Source organism: Dendrobates tinctorius, unplaced genomic scaffold (genome assembly GCF_039654945.1).
Source record: "Dendrobates tinctorius isolate UK_male_01 unplaced genomic scaffold, ASM3965494v1 ptg000384l, whole genome shotgun sequence".
Lineage (NCBI taxonomy): Eukaryota > Metazoa > Chordata > Amphibia > Anura > Dendrobatidae > Dendrobates > Dendrobates tinctorius.
The window spans coordinates 246,072-272,827 of NW_027362050.1; the positions used below are offsets into that span (position 1 = coordinate 246,072).

At 46.9% G+C, this 26,756-nt stretch overlaps 1 protein-coding gene across 2 annotated transcripts in view; it reads right to left on the minus strand.

Annotated features, from left to right (window-relative positions):
• Nucleotides 1–74: 74 nt before the first annotated feature.
• RELA (RELA proto-oncogene, NF-kB subunit) overlaps nucleotides 75–26,756 on the minus strand; it is a 51,459-nt gene continuing 24,777 nt past the window's right edge. Inside the window, exons 8-11 of one of the 2 annotated variants that reach the window (XM_073563238.1) lie at nucleotides 13,302–13,511; nucleotides 10,704–10,784; nucleotides 10,175–10,234; nucleotides 75–7,861 (exon numbers count right to left, since the gene is read on the minus strand). In XM_073563238.1, the coding sequence (XP_073419339.1) occupies nucleotides 7,269–7,861; nucleotides 10,175–10,234; nucleotides 10,704–10,784; nucleotides 13,302–13,511 (944 nt within the window). In that variant the 3' untranslated portion in view covers nucleotides 75–7,268. Of the gene's footprint in view, nucleotides 7,862–10,174; nucleotides 10,235–10,703; nucleotides 10,785–13,301; nucleotides 13,515–26,756 lie in introns of both variants that reach the window. The other variant, XM_073563237.1, reaches the window with a different exon arrangement.

The window sequence follows — 26,756 nt, forward strand, 5'->3', positions numbered from 1 at the left end:
AATGCAGCACATGGGATGTGGAATAAATTTGACAAATCGCCAGTTTTGCAGCAACAGTTAAGTGAAAAAGAAAGGACAACTCACACAGTTATTTTATTTAGTAAAATGCGCAGACATTTGATCAAGATTCCAGCATATACAGACAATAGTGATGACCTTTATGTACTTTATGCGATAGACTTCAGGATGATTTTTTTCCCCCTTTTTGAACACATGCAGAGAGCAGAAACTAGTGGTGCTTATATAGTGATTAACTTTAGTAATACTTGATATCTGTTTTTATGTTATCTATCCAGGATAATGGACACCTAAACTTTAATTCTACCTACAGCAATATTAAATATATATTTTACTCCTTTGTAATAACAAGTGATATCTGCATAGTTGTCTTGTTTTATGCTATGGTTTTTGTTCTACACCTTTTTTAGATTTCATTTATTCCACTCTGGGGTACATATTTACATAATATTCAGTTTTTTTTGTACTTTCACTATGGAACTCTGTCTTACGATGATTTGTCCATGTCACAGGCATGATAAAAAAAGGCCTAAATACAATGGAGATGGGCTCGTGCAAACGGCCGTAGAGTCCCTCATCTGAGAGATTCATGCAGATTGTGTGGTCAGATGAGAAGATGAAGACTTTCCCCCCCCACCCCCCCATCTTCTCCATTGTGCAGAAATCAGACTGCACTCAGATGTCTTCCGAGCGCAGTCCGAAGGTTTCCACACGCTCAGTTACCTAACAAGTAAAACGGTCATATGCTGGGTGAAATAACTGGTGCTGCACAAAAGACCGTTCTCGGCAGCAAAATGTAAACGGACCCCAAGTAAGTTCTCAGGATCGGTGAGTCAGCTGTGATTTAGTGCTGACAAGAGCTACTAATAGCAGCCCCTCTATGTGGCTTTCACCCTCAGTATGCGCTAAGAACAGCACAAGCTTGGTTTGCAATTAGTTAATCGCCACAAAGTTTTGCGGATAAAACGTATATTTACTTGCAAAGTTGTGTGTCATTAACAATCAAGTGAAGTTTTTTTTTTTTTTGAATCATTGCGTTTGGTTTGCTCAGTGGCCGCTCCATGTAGCTTTATCTTTATGCCATTTCCATCTGTTAAAAGTTAAAGTGGTAACCAGATGGAAATGACAAAATTGTTGGAGAGTTATGGAAAAACCCTTTTGGGTAAAGTTACACATTGTGGACTCGTCATTGATTTTCAGCGCCAAATTATTGCTGAACATGCAGCCGCGGGGACTCAACATATTTTTTGAGCACGCAGAAGACACTCGGTTAGCACTTGATCATGCTCAGATAACATCTTACTCGAGCACATTCGCTCATCACTAGTAGTTAGCAATTTCTCACCTACCAGGGCACGCGCAATGCGCCAACAATGCTGAAAAAGATATACCTGGCTTCGTTGCACATTCCTAAGACTTCTGGTAGTCCTAGCATGACGCTGATTGCATGGAGAACGTCAATCACTAGTTGTGACTGTTAAGGGACCCTAAAACCTTGGCTGAAAAATTGAACACTGCCTATAAAAAAAAAAAAATTCTTGTTACTTTCGACTTAGTTAGAAGTCAATGGCGCTGCATCGGGCACGTGTGAACCCCGTCTTTGGGGCTTCAAACCGAGGCCTCCAACAGAGTCAGGAACTATGACTCAAACGTGGTCTGAGAGAAGCCTTGGATTTAGCTTCGTTGAGTGCTTAACCACATCAATTACTGGTTAAAATATTAATATATTTTTGTTTCTTTCATAATAAAACATTTAGAACGTTAAGAGCTTTTAGGGTCAGATTCATATTGTACATTTGAAGAGCGCACTGTTCATTTAGTAAAGTTCAGGTTAAATTCATAGAATTAACCTCTACTAATAAGAAAAAAAAATTACAAAGAAATACAACCGAGATCAAGAGACTGAAGTATATTGGTTTGTTAAAAATCAGCACACCAAACTACAAGATTTATAAGACTGATTCTTAGTGAATGCATACGATATAATGTCATACATACAGCAGTTTGACCAGTTTATCGTTATTTTTTAAATATGCTGGAAACATCACTATAAGCAACTTACTAATCTTTATTATATGCTCATCACCAAATGTCCTCATCTGTGAAGTGATTTAGGCTATAGCCTTTATTAACACAAATACAGGTATTTTTGTGTGCTCACCGTAAAATCCTTTTCTCCTAGCCACTCATTGGGGGACACAGGACCATGGGTGTTATGCTGCTACCACTAAGAGGTTGACACCAACTGAAGAGAGAAAGATTAGCTCCTCCTCTGCAGTATACACCCACAAACTGGCTCCAGCCGAACCAGTTCAGTGACAAAGCAGTAACAGATCATAAACATCATGTAAGGGTACAACACATCAAACCAAAGTACAAACACAGCCAACAGGGTGGGTGCTGTGTCCCCCAATGAGTGGCTCGGAGAAAAGGATTTTACGTGGGGAGTACACAAAAATCCCAGTTTCTCCTTAACCTCTTTGGGGGACACAGTACCATGTGACATCCCAAAGCAGTCCCTGGGTCGGAAACCGACACAACGGATCAAACCCCATGTACCAACTGTCTAGACATGCGCTACCACCGCCTGCAAGATCCGTCTGTCCAGGCCTTCATCAGCGGAAGCCTGAGTGTGAATATTGTAGTGCTTAGAGAAAGTGTGCAGACTGGACCAGACGCAGCCTTGCAAACCTGTTCCGCCGACGCCTGGTGCTGAATGACCCAAGAAGCACCCACCGACCAAGTGGAGTGCATCTTAATCCCCGCAGGGGTAGGCTCTTGAATAGCCGGGCATATCCACCTGGCTATTGTGGACTTTGAAGCTGCGAGTCCCTTCCTGTGACCCTCAGGAAGACTAAAGCGTCTGTCTTACTGAAGGACGCCGTCCGCGAGACGTACCTTCTGAAAGCCCTCTCCACCCAGTGTACTGGTGTTGGGCAAAACGAGGGCAGGACAATGTCCTTGTTAAAGGTGAAAGAAGGAGATCACCTTAGGCAAGAATGACGGGGACGGTCTGAGAACCACTTTGTCCTGGTGGAAAATTAGGAAAGGAGCTTAATAGGACGGCTAGCTCCGAAACCCACCGGATTGACGTCACCGCGACAAAGGCGACCTTCCATGAAAGGTTGGGTAGCAAGACATCCTGCAGAGGTTCGAAGGGAGTCTCCTGTAGGACACCAAAGACCACGTTAAGGTCCCAGGCATCCAACGGCGTTCTATAGGGAGGTACCACGTCAGACCCCCTGCATGAAAGTCCTCACCTGAAGCTTGGAAACGATCCTGCGCTGGAACAAAACACATAAGGCAGAGACCTGACCTTTGAGGGAGCTAAGCGCTAGGCCTGATTGCAGGCCGGTGTGAAGGAACTCTAAAATGGTGGGGATGGAGAAGACTAGAGGAGGACGACCGCGGTCTTTACACCATGCGAAAAAGGCTTTCCAGGTGCGGTGATAAATGCGTACTGATACAGTCTTCCAAGCGCTATCATGATGGAAACCACCTCTTGGGAGAACCCAGCTTGGGTTAGGACCCAGGTTTCAATGGCCAAGCCCTTAAACACAGGGCCCCCGAGTTCTGGTGGCAAATCAGGCCCTGGGAGAGCAGATCTGATCGATCCGGTAATCTCCAGGGAACGTCGACGAGGAGCTGCACCAACTCTGCGTACCACGTTTGGCCAGTCTGGAGCGACTAGGATCACTGGGACCCTCTCCGCCTTGATCTTCCTGATGACCCTAGGAGGCAACAGCAGTGGGGGAAACACGTACGGAAGATGAAACTTACGCCATGGAAGAACCAGTGCATCCGCGCCAATGGCTTCTGGTTCCCGGGACCGAGCTATGAACTCGGGCACCTTGGAGTTTAATCTTGATGCCATCAGATTCACATCCGGAGTCCCCCAGCGATGACAGATCTGTTGGAAGTCCTCCGGATGAAGCAACCACTCTCCCGAGGCGAGATCCTGATGGCTGAGGAAGTCTGTGCCAGTTTTTCACGCCCGGGATGTGAACTGCTGAGATGACAGTTGTTCCTCTTGGCCCAGCGAAGGATGTGTTCCACCTTGCACATTGCCAGCCTACTGCAGGTGCCCCCTTGATGGTTGGCATATGCCACAGCTGTTGCATTGTCTGATTGAATGCAGATCGGACAACCTGCCAGGAAATGATGGAACCGCTGCAGGGACAAACTGATAGCCCGAATCTCCAGGACGTTGATCAGAAGACACGACTCCCGAGGTGACCAGTGCCCTTGGGCCATGTGGTGGCGGAAGACAGCTCCCCAGCTGAGAAGGCTGGCATCAGTAGTGACCACCAGCCATTGAACCGGGAGAAAGGATTTCCCCTGGGTTAGAGAAGACCGCAACATCCACATGAGCGCCTGCTTGACCCACGGGGACAAGCGGCACAGCCGGTCGAGGGAGAACGGGTTCCTGTCCCAGCCTGCCAGAAGTGCATGCTGCAGAGGACGGAGGTGTAGCTGGGCAAAGGGAACAGCTTCCATTTCTGCCACCATCCTGCCCAGGGCCCCCATGCCAGAATGGATGGAATGAGGAGACGGATGCCCAGGCACCCTGTTGATGGGCTAAGATCTTGTCTTGAGGGACAATCACCATCCCTCGGGAGGTGTCCAGGATCATCCCTAAAAAGGATATCTGCTTAGCTGGAATGGGGGAAGACTTGTTTAAGTTTATCATCTAGCCCAAGCGAGAAAGTGTATCCAAAGTGATACGCACGCACTCTGCCCAGGCTTGGAAAGATGGCCACTTGATCAGGAGGTCGTCTAAGTATGGCAAAACGACCAGGCCCCGAGAGTGCAGAATGAACATAACGGCCGCCATGACCTTCGTCAACACTCTGGGAGCAGTGGCGAGGCCGAAGGATGTCGATGGATGCTAGAAACTCCCCCTTCTCCATCGAGGTGATGACAGAAAGGAAGGACTCCATCCTGAAGTGCCGGACCTTGACAAACATGTTTAGGAGTTTTAGGTCCAGCATGGGCCGCATTGTTCCGTCCTTCTTCGGGACCGCAAATAGGTTTGAGTAGAACCCCTTGAACCTCTCGTTTTCTGGGATCGGAATAATGAACCCATCTTGGCGAACCGAATCGATGGCTCGGTAAAAGGACCGTGCTTGTTTTTTTTGGGGAGAAGGGGGGGCAAGAGGGGAAAAACCATGTCAAAGGTGGGAACAAAATTCTATTTGTATCTGGAAGACACCAGGTGCCTGACCCATTCGTCGTGAACGACAGAGGGCCAGGAACCCTCTAAAACACTCAGACGAATGCCCCGACACAAGGAGGGATCTTGAAGGGACTCAATCGCTTTAGCCAGTGAAGCCATGGACTGCGACAGTGACGAAGACCACTCAGAGGGGCTAAGTACAATGGGGTCAGTAGCGGCACAGGGCTCCTATGCGCATTCGGGATCACGGGCCCTGCAGAGTGGTGTACTTTGTCCCCGTGGCGATGAAATCTGGCTGGTGGTACATGAGGTGAAAAACACTGTCTTGTTAGCCCTCTTAGATGACTTTGAGAGTAACATGGTGTACCCCAGTATCTGCTTGAGTCTCCTAATATGCCCCAATAGGGAGGATCGTGGCTAATAACCTGAGTGAGATACACCCATTGGCCCTTCTCTGCAGTGTCGCAGCTCAGATCTTACCCAGGTCCTGTGGCCCTGTGAAACTACACATGCGAAAAGGCGGTCGGTAAAAAAAAATGGCCTCCGAGATTTGCAGAAGGCAGTCTCGCCCTGACCAAGAAGTGTCAAGTGCGTGGGCGGAGCCACTGGCGCGACGCACCCAGGAGGTGGTGCTTCCGGGTTGCAGCATAGAATAGGCCAAATCCGGGGACTAAACTTTTTGGCGCCGGCCGGGACGTGCCTGGGGGCGAGGAATCACCATGGGGAGATAGCGGGACGCGCTACCAGAGCCCTCCTGCCGACCATGACCTGGGCCATATTTACCCACGGTGCCGCTGGAGAAGAGGAGGCGCAGAGCCCATTCCTTCTGCCCGGACTGCTCTGCATACAGGTTAGCTGCTGCAGCATGGACGGTGCAGGAACCCTCCATCCACCATCCCTTTGTCAGGGAGGCAGAGAGGGGACCGTCCACCTCCTTCCATCGCCGCTGTTTGTCAGTGGTGATGCAGTGGGGGCCGCACAGACGCATAAGTGCCTCTGTACATCCTAAATTCCCCAGAGGGGACTGAGCTGTTGGTCCGGCTATAAGCCTGGCTTCAGAAGGAGATACATGGAGGTGACACTCCATGTTCCCATCTGCCCTGAAGGGACCTGTCACTCCTAAAACAGAGCTCAGGCATACTTTTTAACGGTGCAGGAGGGGGTATGGGGAGGCGACACTCCACTTTCCCGCCTGTTGTTGGTTTGTGGAGATTGGAACCCTGAAGGGATCTGTCGCCCCATGTAATCCTTGAAAAAGATTAATAAAAAGTAAAAAATTAAAAATAAAACAAAACTGCGGTCTGAAGATCAGACCCATGTGCTTCCTACAGACACTAAGCATGAACTGGTTTGACTGGAGCCAGTGGTTGGTGTATACTGCAGAGGAGGAGCTATTCTTTTTGTATTCACTTAGTGTCAGCCTCGTAGAGGCAGCAGCATAACTCCCATGGTCCTGTGCACCCCAATGAGGCGAAGGATAAAATATATATTATAGCACACTGTCTGCACATTATATGTATAGATATGTAAATTATATACACCAATACATATGTTCTGTGTCTAAAATACACACATGTGCACACACAATGTGCTATATATATATATATACACACACACACACACACACATATGTACTTGTTTTCTGCAAATTGGGAGATGCAATGATAACGCCCTCTTTCACCAACAAAACTCAGAATTTGAGGAATAGCTAACATAAGGGCTAAAATAAGTCGCATACATTCATTGAAAAGCCTCATGAATTAGCATTTATGAGTTAAATACAAAGCCCTCTAGAGTTGATGAAAAACTGCACCTTCTGTTTAAAAGTCCAAAAAAAAAAAAAAAAAAAAGTGTTTAAGCCCCAGTTTCTGCAATGATTTACAGACTGTATGGTTGTTTTCCAAAACCATGCTCTTCTCAAACGGATGTCAATATAAATGGGCCAGCACAATCTGAGTTCCAGTATTGACAAGACGACAGCATTTCGGATGGCCACTGTTCTCTTGACATCCATGTATCTGAATGAACATCGCTCAGTATGGAATTATGTATAGTTCCTTCGTAGGGATACATTTCATTTCATAGAGCCCATGAAAGATGCAAAGTCAAGATCCAAAATAGAGTTTAAACATTCCGCCTGTTGTATGTCAAACAACCCATTCATTAGTGCACTGTCAAGCCTTTCTGAATTTTCACTTCCTGCCACCTCATTGGGTCCAGTAGTCATCAGCCTAGTAATAGATTCGGGATAAGCCATGAGGGTATTTTGGCTAGTCCCTAGCTCATGAAGACTTTGTGAAAGAGTACTTGAAGACTGAGATTCACTGAGAAGTTGCCCAAAATCACTATTGTCAATAGAACTCAGACTTGCACAATGGCTGTCCGGGTCGTTCTGCAGCATGTTTCCTAGGTCAAGATTTCCATCATCTGTGAAGGAAGGGTAGCCTAACATAGAGTCCAAACGATCCTCTACCAACGCTGGAGCCTGCGGAGCCGGAGGTAGTGGAGAAAACCCCAGGTTGCTAAAATCACTAGCATTTACAGTGTAGAGCGGGGTCATTGAACTTCCAGCATCCGCTTTCACCACAGTAACTGGGTATGGAGAGGCTGAAGGACCGAGCTGCATAGGCATCGGAGGGGTTCTCTGAATAGAGATCGGTAAAGGTTCTAAGAAAAATAATAGAATCACAATCATGGAATGTTGTAAAAAGTAACCAATACCACTTCCCCAACTAGTCTGTTATAACCTCTGAATAAGGTACCGTTGTAAGCAAGGCATAGAGGACTTGGGTTGATGTGTAACACTATAAAGCCAACAGATTTCGTAGCCTGGGAAAAGGTAATTTACTGGATTATAACATGTGAGTTATGAAAATATCAGCCATAGCATGACAGGCAACCCACTTTTCTTTTTATTAGGGTGCAATCACATTGCGTTTTGACACCCATTCGATGGTCTGACCGGAGCTTACATCCGAACCTTCCCATAAAACAGGATTTGGGCTTAAGGGGGTTTTACACATAGCGATATCGCTAGCAATATCGCTATAACGTCACCGATTTTGTGACGTTATAGCGATATCGCTATGTGTGATACTTACCTCCGACCGGCTCCCCCGCTGTCCATCGCTGATCGCACGAGATCAACCAGCTCCATTTCTCATCTGGCGCTTCCTGCTGGGCTTCCTGTGGCGCCGACGAGCGACGTGTGGAGGCGGACAGGAGGACGTCAGCATCGCTGCGTCTGAAAGGTAAGTATCGTCCACTGCATCGCTGTGAGATCTGCCTGTTTGGCCGCTCACTAGCGATGCACCAGTGATCCTGACCGGGTCGTAATGCACCAATGAGACCATAGACTCGAATGTTGTCGACATAGCAAACGTGTGCTCTGGTGTGCATCATTTTCGGGCGTTTACGCCTACTGGAGGCGGTCACTAAGACGTAATGGACTACGACTGGGTGTCTGCCTCCAGTAGGCGAACACGCCCGAAAATGATGCACACCAGAGCACACGTTTGCTATGTCAACATCATTACAGACTACGGCCCCGAAAGCGCATACGCCCAAATCCCGTTTTGGATGTAAGCTCCGGTGGGACCAATGAACGGGTTCCAGAATGCAGTGTGAAAGCACCCTTATAAATGTAAAATAATGTGTAAAAGTTTAGGCAGGAATGGAAAAAAAAATGCTGCAAAGTAAGAATCTTCCAAAAACAGAAGTGTTAGATTATTTTGACCAAGTAAATGAACCAAAGAGAAATCTAAAGCAAATCAATATTTGGTGTGATTGACCTGTAGTTTCAAAACAGCAGACATTTTTCACACAGTTTTTGAAAGAACTCGGCAGGGAGGTTTTTCTGAATATCTTTGAGAACTAACTAACTATCCTGTATTTTGCTCAACATTGAAGACACTATTAATTCAGCCCAAATCAATATGCTGAAATGTAGCCTCAAACTTGCAGGAGCCTCCACCATGCTTCACTTGTTCCTGCAGACACTCATTACTGTACCGCACTCCAGGCATTTGGCAAATAAAATTAATTGTGTTACAGCCGAATATTTCACAGCACAGAGCACCTGCTGCCATTCTTCTGCAATTCAGTTCCCATGTTTTCGTGCATAGTTGAATCGCCTTCCTTTGTATCCATGTTGAAGGTATGGTTTTTGGCCACAATTCTTTCATGAAGACCACTTGTCTAAACAGTTGATGGGTATAGCTAGATCCCACAGGTCTGAGCTAATGGCACAGCTGGACATCTTCCGATTTCAAAAGGAAGTAAGAACTGATGCGTCGCCTCTCCTACACCAAATTTTCTTGGCCAACCACTGCATCTATGGTGCTCAATGTTGCCCATTTCTTAGTGCTTCTTCAAATAGAGCTTGAAAAGCACATCTTGAAGCCCAGTCCGCTTTGAAAATCTTTGCCTGGGTGAGACCTTCTGGATGCAGTACAACTACCTTGCGTCTTGTTGCGGTGCTCAGTCTTGCTATGGTGTATGACCTGTGATGTGAAACGGTCTTCCACAACCTCACCTTTGTAACAGTTTGTCTGTTCCTCACCCAGTATTAAAATCTCTTACACAGATGTTTCAGTTAATCATTGTTTCAAACTCCATATGAAGATCATCATTACTTGTTTGTTACTCATACACCTGACTATAATCCTACAAAATGCCTGACTGTGTGAAAGAGAACAGTACCAAGAAGAATTGATAATTTGATATAGTTTTGAAGGGGAAAGGGCAGTCACATCAAATATTGATTTGAATTCGATTTCTCTTAATAATAGTTTAATTATTATCTATTAACATTTTGATTTTTTTTAAAGCATTCTTATTTTGCAGCATTTTTTCCCACACCTGCCTAAAATTTCTGCACAGCACTGCATATAAACTAGGATTTTTCATGTATATTGCAATTAACACAAACCTGCATGTCACAAAACTAAAAACACTATTAGGCACCATAACCATACATACCAATCTTTGCAATATTCCGGTTTGGAATAGCAATTTTTCGTTGGGTCTTGAATTCAGCCCCTATAAAAGCACAAGTCAGTAATTGACTTTAAGTTTGATCCAAACATGTCAGGCTTCACTTTTGCATTGAACCAATTTTGAAAGGAAGAAATAAAGAAAAAAAAAAAAAAAAAAAATAAAAATTGGAGAAAGCGAGGTGTTAGGGGAGGTTGATGTTAGGTTAGTTAATGGTCCTGTCAATGAAAAAAAAAAAACTAAAATACCATAATTTTGTATTACATTTAATATTGAAAAGTTTTGCTTTAATTAAAAAAAAAAAAAATAATTTTAGTATAAAAATATTTTTCTTCCTGCTTTTAACTGATATTTTAAACAATATAATGAACAAATGTGTTAACAAGTTTCCCTAGGACAAGGAGGAGACTCAGAAAAAGTAAAAAACAAAACACTGACATGTGAATACATCAAATAATGCCCATCACATTCTCGTATGTACAGTGACAATAGTAAATGCACGGAGTAGGCTTACCAGCAAAAGGGCTTTTTTTCACAATATGCTTAAAACTTTCTAAACTTCTTTTCCTTTTCTCTTCGATATGATGAAGATCGCCTACATAATAAAATACAAAACATTACATCATTTCTTTCTTAGGACATTTTGAATTTGCCAAATTCAGATACGTCTTCACGTTTTGCAGGTGTGGAGTGAAGAAATAACTGATGCATTTGGAGAATTCTAAAACTAAAATAAAAATTAAAAAAAATAACTAGGTCTAAATGAGTGTTATCGTTTTGGTATAATTAGGAGAGTATAGAAATATAGGCACAAGTGATGGGCATGAGCTGGGCACGTGTCAGTCAAACATTTTTGCATCCATAAGTGTAAAGTATGTAATTTTTAAAACATGCAAGTTATCTATAATATTCAGTCACAATGTGTTGGCGCTGGAATATAATGTTTGCATCTTTTTTTATTTTATTTTTTTTATCTAGAAAACCGTTATACCGTGTTTCCCCGAAAGTAGGACCCCCCCAAAAGTAAGACAGGGTGGGGGTTACGGGGGGGTCCTTCAATGTAAGGCCTCCCCCGAATGTAAGGCAGGGTTGGGGGCCGCTGTGAAATGTAAGGCCCTTACCTTTGGGCCGCCGCTGTCCCCCATTGGGTCCCCAGGCTCCAGAGGTGTCCTCAGGTGCAGCTGGGCGGGTCCAGCGCTCATGGGGTTAACTCGCCGTGTTAACCCCGCAATCCGCCCAGCTCAACAGCTCATTGGCCGCCCCTGTTCCCCACGTCACCGCCGGCCCCCGGCTCGAGCACTGATTGGTCCAGCAGCTCGGGCTGTAATTGGCCGCCCCAGCCCCACGTCACCGCTGTTTCCCTGCTGATTGGGACAGCGTTCCCTGCAGCACAGGCCTTCCGCACCCACAGCCGCACCGCAGAGGAAAACGTCCAGCATTTAAAAACCAAGTAGGGAAACATGTACTGTATAGGGTATGGGGCTGTGTGCAGTGGGATACGGCACTGTTATGGGGTGTGGGGCTGTGTGCAGTGGGATACGGCACTGTTATGGGGTGTGGGGCTGTGTGCAGTGGGATACGGCACTGTTATGGGGTATAACAGCATGTTAATAAATGTTAATTTATTGGTTAAAAAGAAATTGTCATTTTTTTTCGGCTAATGTAAGACCTCCCCCGAAAGTAAGACAGGGTGGGACTTTTTAGGGTAAAATTAATGTAAGACAGGGTCTTACTTTCGGGGAAACACGGTAGTAACAAGGGTGGATCCACTAGCCAAATCACACACTCTGACCACACTCACGGTGACATTACATACCGACTCACAAGGAAAAACCCGAATTTAATGGTCAATAGTGCAAATATATAAAAATAATAAAAATAAAAAAATTATTTTAAAAAATATAAGAAATTCTTGAAACAATAATAATATTTAAAATACCTTTATTGTATAATAGTGGTACATATATATAAAAAAGCAATGTGTGCTCAAATTAATTAAAATATATACCAATATAGGTTTAATAGACAACATACACAACGGTCCACATATGTAAGATAATGTAATTACACCTTTTTAAAATAGTTGTCCAATAAAAGAGTGACAAGAAATATATAAAGAGCCAAAACAATTATGTAGGCTTAAACAAAGTGTCAGTATATTCAATGAAAAACTGCAAAGGTGCAATATAAGCCAACTAATAGTGAAATGTTCATCCAAATAGTGCAAATTAAAGTGCTGAGTGCAAAAAACTAGGAATAGAAGTGCACAAGGACAATTGAGGGTGTATACCTTTAAGGACCGCCGGTAAGCGAGCAACACAGCCCCGACGCGCGTTTCGGAATGAATCCTTCGTCAGGGGGTTATGACGAAGGATTCATTCCGAAACGCGCGTCGGGGCTGTGTTGCTCGCTTACCGGCGGTCCTTAAAGGTATACACCCTCAATTGTCCTTGTGCACTTCTATTCCTAGTTTTTTGCACTCAGCACTTTAATTTGCACTATTTGGATGAACATTTCACTATTAGTTGGCTTATATTGCACCTTTGCAGTTTTTCATTGAATATACTGACACTTTGTTTAAGCCTACATAATTGTTTTGGCTCTTTATATATTTCTTGTCACTCTTTTATTGGACAACTATTTTAAAAAGGTGTAATTACATTATCTTACATATGTGGACCGTTGTGTATGTTGTCTATTAAACCTATATTGGTATATATTTTAATTAATTTGAGCACACATTGCTTTTTTATATATATGTACCACTATTATACAATAAAGGTATTTTAAATATTATTGTTTCAAGAATTTCTTATATTTAAAATAATTTTTTTTATTTTTATTATTTTTATATATTTGCACTATTGACCATTAAATTCGGGTTTTTCCTTGTGATTCGGTATGCAGTTTCTCTCGAATGGTCTACCATTCATCCATGAGCATCCACTTTTAAACGTTGATATTAGGAACCCTATATGATTTCTGTTTTTTAATTTTCTACGTTTCTTTGTGGTATTGCTAATCAGGTCAATTGGTTTCATCACGGTGACATTAGCATAATCTGCCCAATTTTCACGGATGAGAGAATCTCTGGCAGTGTGAGCCAACATACCTTCATATGGGACATATTGGAACTCCATCGGTTCACTGACTTCTTTGTCAGATGGCCTTCTCAACTGCATCTGGACTTTCACAGGGTGCCGGATTTCTGGATCCTGGTAGGCGGGTGTCTTGAAGACTATGGCTACCTGCCTGTGAACATCTGCTTGGGAAAATGACCCTCGTGCTTCCCAATTTCCATGTATGAACACAACCTCAATGTCTTCTGGGAAGTTAAAACAAGAACTAGTTATCTTTTATTTTTTAACATTTGTTTCCTGCAAATTGATCAACGACATTAAACATATTCCTCTGACAGTTCAGGATCCCGGTATGGTTGCACCACTGGGCTGTACTGTGCGTTCTCACATTCTGCAAGCAGGTGCAGCTCGGCCTCTGCACACTGGAAGAGGACAGCTCGTGCCTCTGCACACCAGAAAAACAGGATTTTTGGGTTGCTTACCGTAAAATCTGTTTCTTGGAGCCTACATTGGGGGACACAGAAACCATGGGTGTATGCTGCTGCCACTAGGAGGCTGACACTATGCAAATACAAAAATTAGCTCCTCCTCCGCAGTATACACCTCACCGACAGGAAGTAAGATATCCAGTTAGTGAGAAAGCAGTAGGAGAAACAACAGAATAGAGAACAGACAACTCAACTGTAATCATAAGACACATAGCAAATAACAGGCGTTGCAGAACATGGGAGGGTGCTGTGTCCCCCAATGAAGGCTCCGAGAAACAGATTTTACGGTAAGCATCCCAAAAATCCTGTTTTCTCTATCGCTTCATTGGGGGACACAGAAACCATGGGACGTCCCAAAGCAGTCCCTGGGGAGGGAAAGCAAACTTCCATCAGGTCAGCGGACTCACCACCGCTGCCTGCATGATCCTTCTACGTAGGCTGGCATCCGCCAAAGCATAGGTGTGGCCCCTGTAGAATTTCACAAACGTGTGAACAGAAGACCAGGTTGCAGCTTTGCAAAGCTGCAACGCGGAAGCTCTGTGGTGCACCGACAAGGAGGCACCCACTGCCCGGGTAGAGTGGGCTCTAATTCCAGGAGGGACCACTCGATGCTTGACCCGGTAGGCTTCCAAATTTGCTGATCTGATCCAGCGAGCAATAGTAGCATTGGAGGCCGGCTGACCTTTCCGGCGCACCATCTGGAATGACGAAGAGAGTCTGTCTTCCGCAAGGGAGTCGTCCTAGCGAGGTAGACTTTCATCGCCCTGACCAGGTCTAGCTTGTTCAAGGAGCGTTGAAGAGGATGAGTTGGACCCGGACAAAAGGACGGGAGAACAACATCCTCATACAGGTGGAAAGTGGACACCACCTTAGGAAGGAAAGAGGGCGGAGGCCACAGGACCACCTTATCCTGGTGGAGTACCAAGAAAGGGGAGCGACATGAAAGGGCCGCCAATTCCGACACGCGCCGGATGGAGGTGATGGCCACCAAGAACACTACTTTCCATGAGAGAAGGGATAGCAAAAACTTCCCTGAGAGGTTGGAAGGGTGGACCTTGCAGAACCAGACTAAGATCCCATGGATCCACAGTCGCGCGGTACGGAGGTGCCGCATGAGCCACTCCCTGAAGAAAGGTCTTGACCTGCGGAAGGGAGGCCAACGTCTTCTGGAACAGAATGGAAAGCGCCGAGACTTGACCTTTTAAAGAGCTGAGGGCAAGGCCCATATCAAGGCCTGTCTGGAGGAACGCCAGGACAGAAGGGAGTGAAAAGGACATGGGCGGAATGTCATTGGCCTCGCACCAAGTGAAATAGGCCTTCCACATACGATAATAAATTTTGGAAGACAAAGGCTTTCTAGCCCGGATCATGGTGTGAATAACCGGATCCGAAAAACCTGACCATTTCAGAACCGCGGTCTCAACAGCCACGCCGTTAAATTGAGCGGCCGAGAATTGGGGTGGCAAATCGGACCCTGAGACAGCAGATCTGCTCTGTCTGGAAGCTTCCAGCGGGCGTCCGCGAGCAGGTTGACGATGTCCGCGAACCAAGATCCTCTGGGCCAATCCGGAGCGATGAGGATGACTGGGACCCCTAACGCCTTGATTTTCTTCAACAGCTTGGGAAGAAGAGGACGGGGAGGGAACAGGTAGGGGAGCTTGAACTGAGACCAGGGAGTGGTCAGAGCATCGGCGCCCACTGCGAGAGGATCTCGGGCCCTGGATACGAACTGTGGGACTTTCCCTTTCAGGGGAGATGCCAGCAGATGTACGTCTGGAGTCCCCAAACGACGGCAAAACTGATGAAAGATGCCCGGATGTAAGGACCACTCTCCCGCTGCGAGACCCTCGCGGCTGAGAAAATCGGCGGCCCAGTTGTCCACGCCGGGAATGTGCACCGCAGAAATCGCTGGGACTGATACCTGTGCCCAGTGAAGAATCTTGGACACTAACGCTAGCTGAGGAACTTCGTGTTCCCCCTTGGTGATAGACATATGCCACCGCTGTGGCATTGTCTGTCTGAATTCGGATTGCCGACCGCTGAGGAGCCTTTCCCAGTGAGAGATAGATAAATTGCCCTTATCTCGAGGACGTTGATGGGCAGGGTTGTCTTTTGAGTCAACCACCGACCCTGAACAGTGTGATTGCGAAACACTGCACCCCAGCCGAGAGGACTGGCATCCGTTATCACAAACTGCTAGTGAATCGAGAGGAATGACCTGCCCAGAGAAATGAGAGGTGACGTCAGCCCCCAACTGAGGGATTGCTTGACCCGGGGCGAAAGGAGAATTGGCCAATCTAGGGAAAGGACAGACCTGTTCCACCGAGACAGGATGGTCTGTTGAAGCGGTGTTGGGTGAAATTCGGCAAAGGGAACCGCTTCGGCCGTCGCCACCATCTTTCCTAAGACTTTCATGGCTGACTGGAGAGATGGAGACCGTGTGATCTGCAGTGATCGTACATCTCGCCGCAGAGATATCTTTTCTTGTGGAAGAAAAATTCTCGATCGACGGGTGTCGAACGATAGGCCTAGAAACACAAGACGTTGTGTCGGAACAAGGCAGGACTTCTTTTTTGTTGACAAGCCACCCGAAGTTGGACAGGGTGTCGGAAACGATGGTATGACTTTGGCGAGACTGGTGAAAAGACAGAGCTTTGATCAGAATGTCGTCGAGGTACGGAAAGAGGACGAGACCTCTGATCTTTCGAGACTGAACGGCAGGGCGACAAACTGGTAGTGGTCCAGGTGAATCGCGAAACACAGGGATCTCTGATGCCCGGAAAAGATGGGAACATGCAGAAGGGCATCTTGAATGTCTATTGAGCACATGATTTACTGCGCTTCCATGGAAGCGATTACTGAACGAAGAGACTCTATCCTGAAATGTCGTAGGCGGACTCTGTTGTTCAGTAACTTGAGGTCCAGGATGGCTGGACCGCACCGCCATTTTTTCAGTATTTCAAACAGGTTTGACTAAAACCATGTGAAACATTCTGACTCGGGAATGGGCATGATCACCCCGGAACTAAGGAGGGAGGCGATGGATGCAAAGAAAACCCGGAACTAAGGTAGGGTCCGGGGCCAAGAAGCGAACTTTATCTTGTATCCTGAGGATACAACCTCCCTGACCCAAGAGTCTTCTACTGAGGCAAGCCAGAAGTCTGAGAAGAAAAAGAAGTCGACCGCCCAGTTGGGAAGGCGCCTCGGGTTTCGTTGATAGTCATGCTGATGTGGACCGTCCAGTTCTGGACCTGGAGGATCTGCCTTGGGCGAGATCGCCAGGAGGGAGTGGGGCCTAAAGGAGACCTTGTTACTATCCTGGCGTACTTGCAGCCTTTGTTGGTTGGAAGAGTATTCTGCCATCGCGAAGCGGCGGGAAGACCGAAAGGGCAGAAACTGACGCCTTGAGGGGGTCTACGAGGCTTGGACTGAGGGAGAAGAGAGCTTGTGTCTCCAGTGGCGTCTTAATAGTCTGGTCCAGCTTGGATCCGAAAAGACGCACTCCCTGAAAAGGCAGATTGGTAAGGGACTTTTTGAAGACCAATCCGCCTGCCAAGCTTTGAGCGAAATTATACTCCGGATTGCAACCACGTTGCTGGACGCTTGAGCAGCGCAGGACGCGGCATCCAAGGAGGCCGAGACCAGATAAACCCCAGCATGGGAGATCTGGTTGGCTAGCTCGGCCAATCGCTCTGGTTGGGCTCTATCCAGAATGCCCTGGCAGAGATCCTCTGCCCAAGTAGTTATGGCCTTTGCTACCCAAGTGGAAGCGAAGGCCAGGATTAGCACCGTCGCAGCCGCTTCGAATGCTGACTTTGCTAAAGATTCTATGATCCTGTTAGAATCCTTTAGAGATGCCACACCTGAAATCGGAAAGACCATGTTGTTAGATACTCTGGACAGATGACACTAAACTCTGCAGGGTAATCAATACAGAGGAGGACAATTTTATATTACAGGAGGAATAATGTAAACTAGAATCTTGGGCTGATAAATGGCAAATGAGCTTTAATGGGGATAAATGTAAGGTCATGCACTTGGGTAGAACGAATAAGATGTATAATTATGTGCTTAATTGTAAAACACTGGGCAAAACTGTCACTGAAAAAGACCTGGGTGTATGGGTGGACGACAAACTCACACTTAGTGGCCAGTGTCAGGCAGCTGCTGCAAAGGCAAATAAAATAATGGGATGCATTAAAAGAGGCATAGATTCTCATGAGGAGAACATAATTTTACCTTTATATAAGTCACTAGTGCGACCACACTTAGAATACTGTGTACAGTTCTGGTCTCCGGTGTATAAGAAAGACATAGCTGAACTGGAGCGGGTGCAGAGAAGAGTGAACAAGGTTATTAGGGAACTAGGGGGTCTGCAATACCAAGACAGGTTATTACACTTGGGGTTATTTAGTTTGGAGAATCGAAGGCTTAGGGGTGATCTTATTACAATGTATAAATATATGCGGGGACAGTACAAAGACGTTTCTAATGATCTTTTTACTCTTAGACCTGTGACGGGGACAAGGGGGCATCCTCTACGTCTGGAGGAAAGAAGGTTTAAGCATACTCACAGACGCGGATTCTTTACTGTAAGAGCAGTGAGACTATGGAACTCTCTGCCATATGATGTTGTAATGAGTGATTCCCTACTAAAATTTAAGAAGGGACTGGATGCCTTTCTTGAAAAGTATAATATTACAGGGTATATACACTAGTTTCCTTAATATTGCGTTGATCCAGGGAGCTAGTCTGATTGCCGTATGGGGAGTCGGGAAGGAATTTTTTTTCCCCAATGTGAAGCTTACTGTTTGCCACATGGGTTTTTTTTGCCTTCCTCTGGATCAACATGTTAGGGCAAGTTAGGATAGGATATGGGTTGAACTAGATGGACTTAAAGTCTCCAACTATGTTACTATGACACGGGAGCGATAACAGAGGGGGAAGCCGACCAGTTGTCGGTGAGCTCTTGAGAAAATGAATACAGCACGCTGAGGCGCTTCCCTCTTTGAAAGCGCCTGGTCGGATTTTCTCTTTCCCTGGCAGGGTGCTGGCCCAACTCAGAGTGCGAAGTGAAGACCTTGGAAGGTGTTTCTGCCGTCTGAACGAACCTCCTGATCTGAGGATTTCGCAGGGGAGTCTGTGATTTCGAAGGGGTGGTTAATCGCTGCAATGAGGTTCTGTACCATAACCTTTATGTCCGCGTCATGGTCCGAATCCAGCTGTAAAATCTGTTCGGACGGCGCGTCTGAAAACGCCTCGCCTGACTAGACTGCTGGGAAGGACTGTGCGGTGAGATGGGGGGGGGGGGGGGGGGGGGGGAGTGGAGGATTCCGGCAGGAGATCCTGCCTGGGCCTTTTGCGGCTTATGCTGGCTGGCTTAGATTGGGCCTCTTGTAACCTGCTGGATCCTGCAGAAGTGTCCAGGGGCAACTTATCAAGAACGGCCACTAGGGACTGAGACACCCTGGTGAGTTCTGCCACTGATTGTGATAGAGAAGAAGCCCAGCCAGGAATGGGGGGTTCACTCCCACGTGACGCAATAGATGGCTCCCGGGCGGCGACGGACTGAATGGGATTGCTGCAGTCTAGGCAGAGTACGATTGCACGTTAAGAACTTGACTAAAGTGCAAGTGGGAGCCGGAGGACGAGCACGAACAGACTTAGGGATAGACATAATGAAGTAAGGTCCCTGAAGTAATGCCGGAAGGTTGGGGGATAGAATGGCAGAGGTGTCATTCTGCAGATGCAGAGCTACTCATGGTCCGGTTATACCCCCAGTAAGAGATGCTACATGGCTCGTCCGGCTTGCAGGCCCCAGCAGAGGAGAAAGGAGTCCGCTGACAGGCTGAAGAAAAAAATGGCGGCAGCCTGAGGGGAGAAGAAAAGGAGCGCGCTCCCAGGGAAGATGGGCGGAGCTAATCGCCTAGAGAGAAGATGGCACCGCCCACTGTAATAGACGAGGCTAGCCAGGGAAGGGCCGGTGGGCGGGCCTAAAACGGGCGGGAAAGAAGCCCGTCTATGACTGAAGGCGGGGGGCGTGGCCGCGACGCAGGACAAGGCCGCAACTGAAGCCGAGGCCTAAATTAACCGCAGCGGCCGCCTGTCAGCGCGGGTCGGACCGGAGGCCTCGGAGCCCTGCCGCGGCAACCGCTCCCGAGGACCGCCGCTAGCCAGGCGGGAGGGAAGGTCGCCTAAAGATGAGAGGGAAGAGCTGTGAAGCCGGGTCCTGGCGTAAATGTGGCAGCCGCCGGGAGGCGAGGGGTGGCACAGAGGTCCCGCAGCCCTGCCACAGCGACCGCTCTGTGGTGCACCGCATCCGTATGAAGCTGCTGAGGACGCGACTCGGGGGCCCATCTGTGATCCGTTTGCTGAGTACCGTTAAAATCCAACGCTGTCTGATCCGTCAGAATGATGTCCGCGCCTCATCCAACCGACAGGCTCTGGTAGGTGAGTGGGTGGGTGGGAGACGGGGGGGCGAGGACCATATGTGCTGAGCGCCCGTGCTAGGCTCTTGGTCCTGCCGTGGAGCGCTATGAGGATACGGGGTGGCAGTACACGCCGTACTCATAGTCTCTTTGTGGGACTACAGATGTGACTATTCACTCTGCATCCCTCCGGAACCTGCAAGAAAAACGACGCACACTGAGGTAGATATGGGTCTAATGAAAGACCCGTGTCCACCTCCTACTGACACTAAGCTAAACTGGATATCTTACTTCCTGTTGGTGGGGTGTATACTGTGGAGGAGGAGCTAACTTTTATTTGCATAGTGTCAGCCTCATAGTGGCAGCAGCATACACCCATGGTTTCTGTGTCCCCCAATGAAGCGATAGAGAAAGTGCAGCTGCAATAAAGTTGTCCAAATCCAGGATCTAGTCAGTTTCAGAGCAGAGCTTACAAGCTCAATTTGAGAAAGCTTGTAAGCACTTCATTCCTTGCCTAAGAGATTCATCACCGCAGATAGAATGAAGGATTGGCTAGAAACAGACAATGAACAAGATTTAAAAAAAAAAAAAAAAAAAAAAAAAAAAACACAACACTCTGTTCTGAAGAACAGAAAGGATCCTGGATTCAAGGCAAGTAGCTTGTGGGCTGCGGTAAAATAGCTGCCGGAGGTGGCGCATGTGCAGACTGAGATCTTGGGATACCACATCTCAATCTGTGCATGTGCCGCCTCCGGCAGCTATTTTTCCGAGGCCAACCGCAGAGATATGTACGGGAGAGGGGACCTCCGCTCACCGGCACCAACATCTTCTGAGAGAACAGGGCCTGCAGCATCGCCCCACTCCTCCTGCCACTGACCACCTGAATCAGGGACCCCCTTCTGAGACTACATGGCCCACATTGCCCCACTGCTGCTGCCACCGACAACCCTGGCTCCTGTGACCCTGCTCCACTGCTGCTGCCCCCAAGTAAGCTTCCCTTATAATTTATTATAAGGATCACCACCATTTTATTTAAAAACATTTTTTTTCTATTTTACACCCCAAAATTTGGGGTGCGTCTTATAATGGTGCATATTTTGTGACCATCTTAGTATATAGTAAAATAAAAAATCATAGCCTCCTATGAGGTCCAGCCACAAGTTGCTTTTCACAGAAGTACAGTCATGGCAGGCACAAGAGCCTAAGCCAGCATCATACATTGTGTTAAATCACGGATGCATTGGTATTTAAGTGGATATATGTATTTGAAGAACATATAAAGAGACTACTTTTTATGCATTTGCGTAAAACACTACTATCCCGTCCATGTGCCCTAGGACTTAATTCCCAGGGACGGAATAGTACGTCACAGCGATCAGCGGCGCCCACGTGATTATCACAGCTGACACCCGGCACAATGTGTCAGGGGCGGTCACGGACCACCCCCGACACATTAACCCCTTGCACACCGCGATCAAACATGATTGCGGTGTACCGGGGGTTAAAGGGAAGCATCGACAGGGAGGAGGCTCCCTCTGTGCTTCCCAGAGCCCTCCACAGCAGCGCAATGTGCAGCGCTGCTGCGGGGGCCTCCATCCCTGCAGGTCCCCAAATCCAAGATGGCGACGGGGACCTTCGGGGGCCTGCAGGGAGCTGGCTTCCTCAGTGCCTGCAAAGTGCAGGCATGAGGAAGCCTGTGCAGTGCCTGTGACAGATCGCTGATCTGTCACAGTGATCTATGATGTGACAGATCAGCGATCTGTCACAGGACAGGTATGTCCCCCCTGGAACAATGTAATAAAGTTGAAAAAAAAAAAAAAAGGTGTAAAAATAATTAAAAATCGCCAAATAAATTAAAAAAAAATATTCCCTAATAAATTCATTTTTGGAAAAAAAAACAAAAAAAACAACAACAGTACACATATTTGGTATCGCCGCGTCCATAACGACCCGCCCTATTAAACTGTCCCACTAGTTAAGCCCTTAAGTGAACCCCTTAAAAAATAAAAAAATAAAAAACTAAGCAAAAAATAATGATTTATTATACCGCCAAACAAAGTGCAATAACGCGCGATCAAAAAGACGCATATAAATATCCATGGTACCGCTGAAAATGTCATCTTGTCCTGAAAAAAAAGGAGCCGCCACCCAGCATCATCAGCAAAAAAATAAAAAAGTTATAGCTCGCAGAATAAAGCGATGCAAAAATAATCATTTTTTATATAAAATTGTTTTCATTTCATAAAAGCGCCAAAACATAAAAAAACGACCTAAGTGAGGTATCGCTGTAACCGTACTGACCCGAAGAATAAAACCGCTTTATCAATTTTACCGCACTCGGAACGGTGTAAACGCACCCCCCAAAAGAAATTCATGAAACACCAAGGTTACTTACCGGTAGCCGGTTTTTCCGGAGCCCATGACGGCACACATGAGAGGGGATCCGCCCAGTCAGGACAGGAACCCTACTGAAGATAAAGGGGCGGTACCTCTCCCTCGCTTCAGTTGGTTTACAGAGCATGAGAGGCCCCCTGGGTTAGTACACATGGTAAAACTATCACCACATTATATCTAACTAAAAAAAAAGCACCCAAACTATAGTGCACACCAAAGAAGTGAAAAGGGGGGGAGGGGGGGAATATACAGGTGCCGTCATGGGCTCCGGAAAAACCGGCTACCGCTAAGTAACCTTGGTGTTTTCTCGTCTCCATAACGGCACACATGAGAGACTTTTGTAGAATAAGACACCTTAGTGAGGGACCACTGCTTGAAGCACCCTTCTACCAAAGGTTAGGTCAGTAGAGGAAGATAGGTCAAGTCGGTAGTGCTTAAAAAAGGTTGACGGTGAGGACAAAGTAGCGGCTTTACAAATCTGCTCAATCGATACCTCAGCCTTCTCTGCCCAGGAGGTAGCCACGGCTCTGGTGGAGTGAGCCTTGATGCCTTCTGGAACCGGAGCGCCACTTGCGGAGTAGGATAACATAATGGCCTCCTTGATCCATCTGGCAATGGTACTCTTAGCTACCCCGTGCCCTTTCCTACTACCCTGAAAAGCTACAAAAAGGGACTGATCTTTCCTCCACTGACTAGTTACTGACATATATTGTACTATGGCTCTTCTTACATCTAATGTATGGAACTTTTGCTCCCCAGGGTTTCTAGGATTGTTACAGAAAGATGGCAAGGAGATCTCCTGAGTCCTATGAAACTTTTGGACTACCTTGGGGAGATAGGCCGGGTCTGGTCTTAGAACCACTCGGTCATCCAAGATCTGTGTATATGGAGGACATATAGATAGAGCTTGTAGGTCACTCACTCTTCGGGCTGATGTTAAGGCTACTAGTAAGACAGTTTTAAGTTTAAGTAGCTTTGGTGTCAGCTCTAGCAGTGGTTCAAAGGGATCTTTGGTTAAAGCCTCTAAAGGGCATGTCACACTAAGAGATATCGCTATAACTTGTGACGTTATAGCGATATTGCTAGCGATATCGCTATGTGTGATACTTACCTCCGACCGGCTCCCCCGCTGTCCATCGCTGATCGCGCGAGAACGTTCAGGACTGTTTCTCGTCATCTGCTTCCTGCTGTGAGGACGAGCGACGCGTGGAGCCGGGCGGGAGGACATCAGGATCGCCTCGTCTGACAGGTAAGTAGCGACCCCCGTCCCCATCGGTGTCGCTAGTGAGATCTGCCTGTGTGGCAGCTCACTAGCGACCACTTAGCGATGTACCAGCGATCCTGACCGCGTCATATCGCTGGTCGGGATTGCTGGTACATCGCTAAGTGTGACAGTACCTTAAGACTAGGTTGAGGTCCCAGGGTGGTATCTTTGGGATAATGACCGGCCTTGACCTGCCACAGGACTTTATGAATCGGGACACCCACCTATTGGCTGCTAAGTTGCAGTTATATAGGGCCCCCAAAGCTGAGACTTGGACTTTGAGTGTGTTAGTGGCTAACCCCAGTTGCAGCCCCGACAGTAAGAATTCTAGGATAGGTCCCACTGGCGCTACATCCCCCAAGGGTTCCCCCAGGAAGTCTAGGAACTTTTTCCACGTTCTACCGTAGATTTGGGATGTTATAGGTTTCCTTACCTTTTAACAGGGTGGAGACTAACCCTGGAGAGAATCCCTGGCGACTCAGTAGCGCCCTCTCAAATTCCAGGCTGCTAGATGGAAGCCTTTCACATGAGAGTGGACCACTGGTCCCTGGGAAAGCAGGTCTTGAATCTCCGGTAATATCCATGGATCTGTCACCGACATGAGTCTCAGAAGGGAGAACCAAGGCCTCCTCGGCCAAAACGGAACTATAAGAATTATTCTCGCTCGATCCTCCCTGATTTTCCTGACCACTACTGGGATCATTGTTATCGGGGGAAATGCATAGACCAGGATGAACTTCCAGGGTATTTGTAGGGCATCTACTGCGAAGGGGTTTTCCCTTGGATTTAGTGAGCAGAACTTCCTGACCTTCCGGTTGTGTGCGGTAGCGAACAGGTCTATTTCTGGTTTGCCCCAGGCCTGAACTATTTGTTGGAAGACTTGGGGTTTAGGGACCATTCCCCTTGTCTTAGGTGCCTGCGACTCAGGAAGTCTGCCTGTATATTTTCTGCCCCCTTTATGTGCAGTGCTGTGATGGATAACCGATGTTGTTCAGCTAGCTGGAAGAGTAGATCCGATATTTGCATGAGGCCCCTAGATCTCGTTCCCCCTTGGTGATTGATGTAGGCTACTACTGCTTGATTGTCCGTCATGACTCGGGTGTGGCGGCCCCGAAGTAAAGGAAGGAAATGTTTCACGGCTTTTTCCACTGCCCATAGTTCTTTTACATTTGAACCATGATCCTTTTCTAGCGAGGACCAGGTCCCCTGTATTGAGTGGGATCTCAGGCGTGCTCCCCATCCTGTGGCACTCGCGTCTGCTGTAATGATGTCCTCGACTGGTTTTTGCCACGGGACACCAGCTCTTATCTTTTCTACAGTCCACCAGAGCAGGGAATCTCTTACAGCCACTGAGAGACATAGTTTGCCTTCTAAATGTCCTTTTAATTGTTTCTGCGCTGACAGAACTTCCCACTGTAGTTGCCTTATGTGGTACTGTGCCCATGCTACTGCGGGATGCATGATGTCAGTGAGCCTAAAAGGGACATTGCGTTCCTCAGTGTCATATTTGGTCTTTGTATTGCTGTGCGAGCTAGGCCTCTTATCTTGGTCACTTTGCTCTCTGGTAGGAGGCAGCGTTGTTGCTCGGAGTCCAATATCAACCCTAGGAAGGATTGCTCTTTTACTGGTGTTATCCTTGACTTGGGGATGTTTACTATCCATCCTAGTCCTACTAGAATTGCCATCACTTCCTTCACTTGATGTGCGCAGTGGGACTCTGACCTCCCTATTACAAGAAAGTCGTCTAGGTATGGGACGATCACTATGTCCCTGGAATGAAGAAAAGACTTTTACTTCGGCCATCACTTTGGTGAATACTCTGGGGGCTGTTGACAGGCCAAATGGAAGGGCTGCGTATTGGTAGTGTTTCACCTGCCCCTGGACATAGAGCGCTACTCTCAAATATTTTTGATACTCCCGATGAATTGGGATGTGATAGTAGGCATCTTTTAAGTCTATCACTGCCATGAGGCAATGCTGGAACAGGATCTTTGTGGCCGTGTTGATTGACTCCATTTTGAAGGAGCAATTGTCTACCCACTGATTGAGTCTCCTCAGGTTGACAATGGTTCTCCAAGAGCCGTCTGGTTTTTGTATTAAGAAGAGGGGGGAGTACAGTCAAGGCCAAAAAGTTTAGAGAATGACACAAATATTAATTTTTACAAAGTCTACTGCTTCATTTTTTCTAATGGCAATTTGCATATACTCCAGAATGTTATAAAGAGTGATCAGCTTAACAGCAATTACTTGCAAAGTCAATATTTGCCTAGAAAATGAACTTTATCCCCCAAAACACATTTCAACATCATTGCAGCCCTGCCTTAAAAGGACCAGCTAACATCGTTTCAGTGATTGCTCCATTAACACAGGTGTGGGTGTTGATGAGGACAGGGCTGGAGATCAATCTGTCATGATTAAGTAAGAATGACACCACTGGACACTTTAAAAGGAGGCTGGTGCTTGGCATCATTGTTTCTCTTCTGTTAACCATGGTTATCTCTAAAGAAACACGTGCAGTCATCATTGCACTGCACAAAAATGGCCTAACAAGGAAGAGTATCGCAGCTAGAAAGATTGCACCTCAGTCAACAATCTATCGCATCATCAAGAACTTCAAGGAGAGAGGTTCCCTTGTTGCCAAAAAGGCTCCAGGGCGCCCAAGAAAGACCAGCAAGCGCCAGGACCGTCTCTTAAAAGTGTTTCAGCTGCGGGATCGGGCTACCAGCAGTGCAGAGCTTGCTCAGGAATGGCAGCAGGTAGGTGTGAGTGCATCTGCACGCACTGTGAGTCGGAGACTCTTGGAGCAAGGCCTGGTCTCAAGGAGGGCAGCAAAGAAGCCACTTCTCTCCAGAAAAAACATCATGGACACACTGATATTCTGCAAGAGGTACATGGAGTGGACTGCTGAGGACT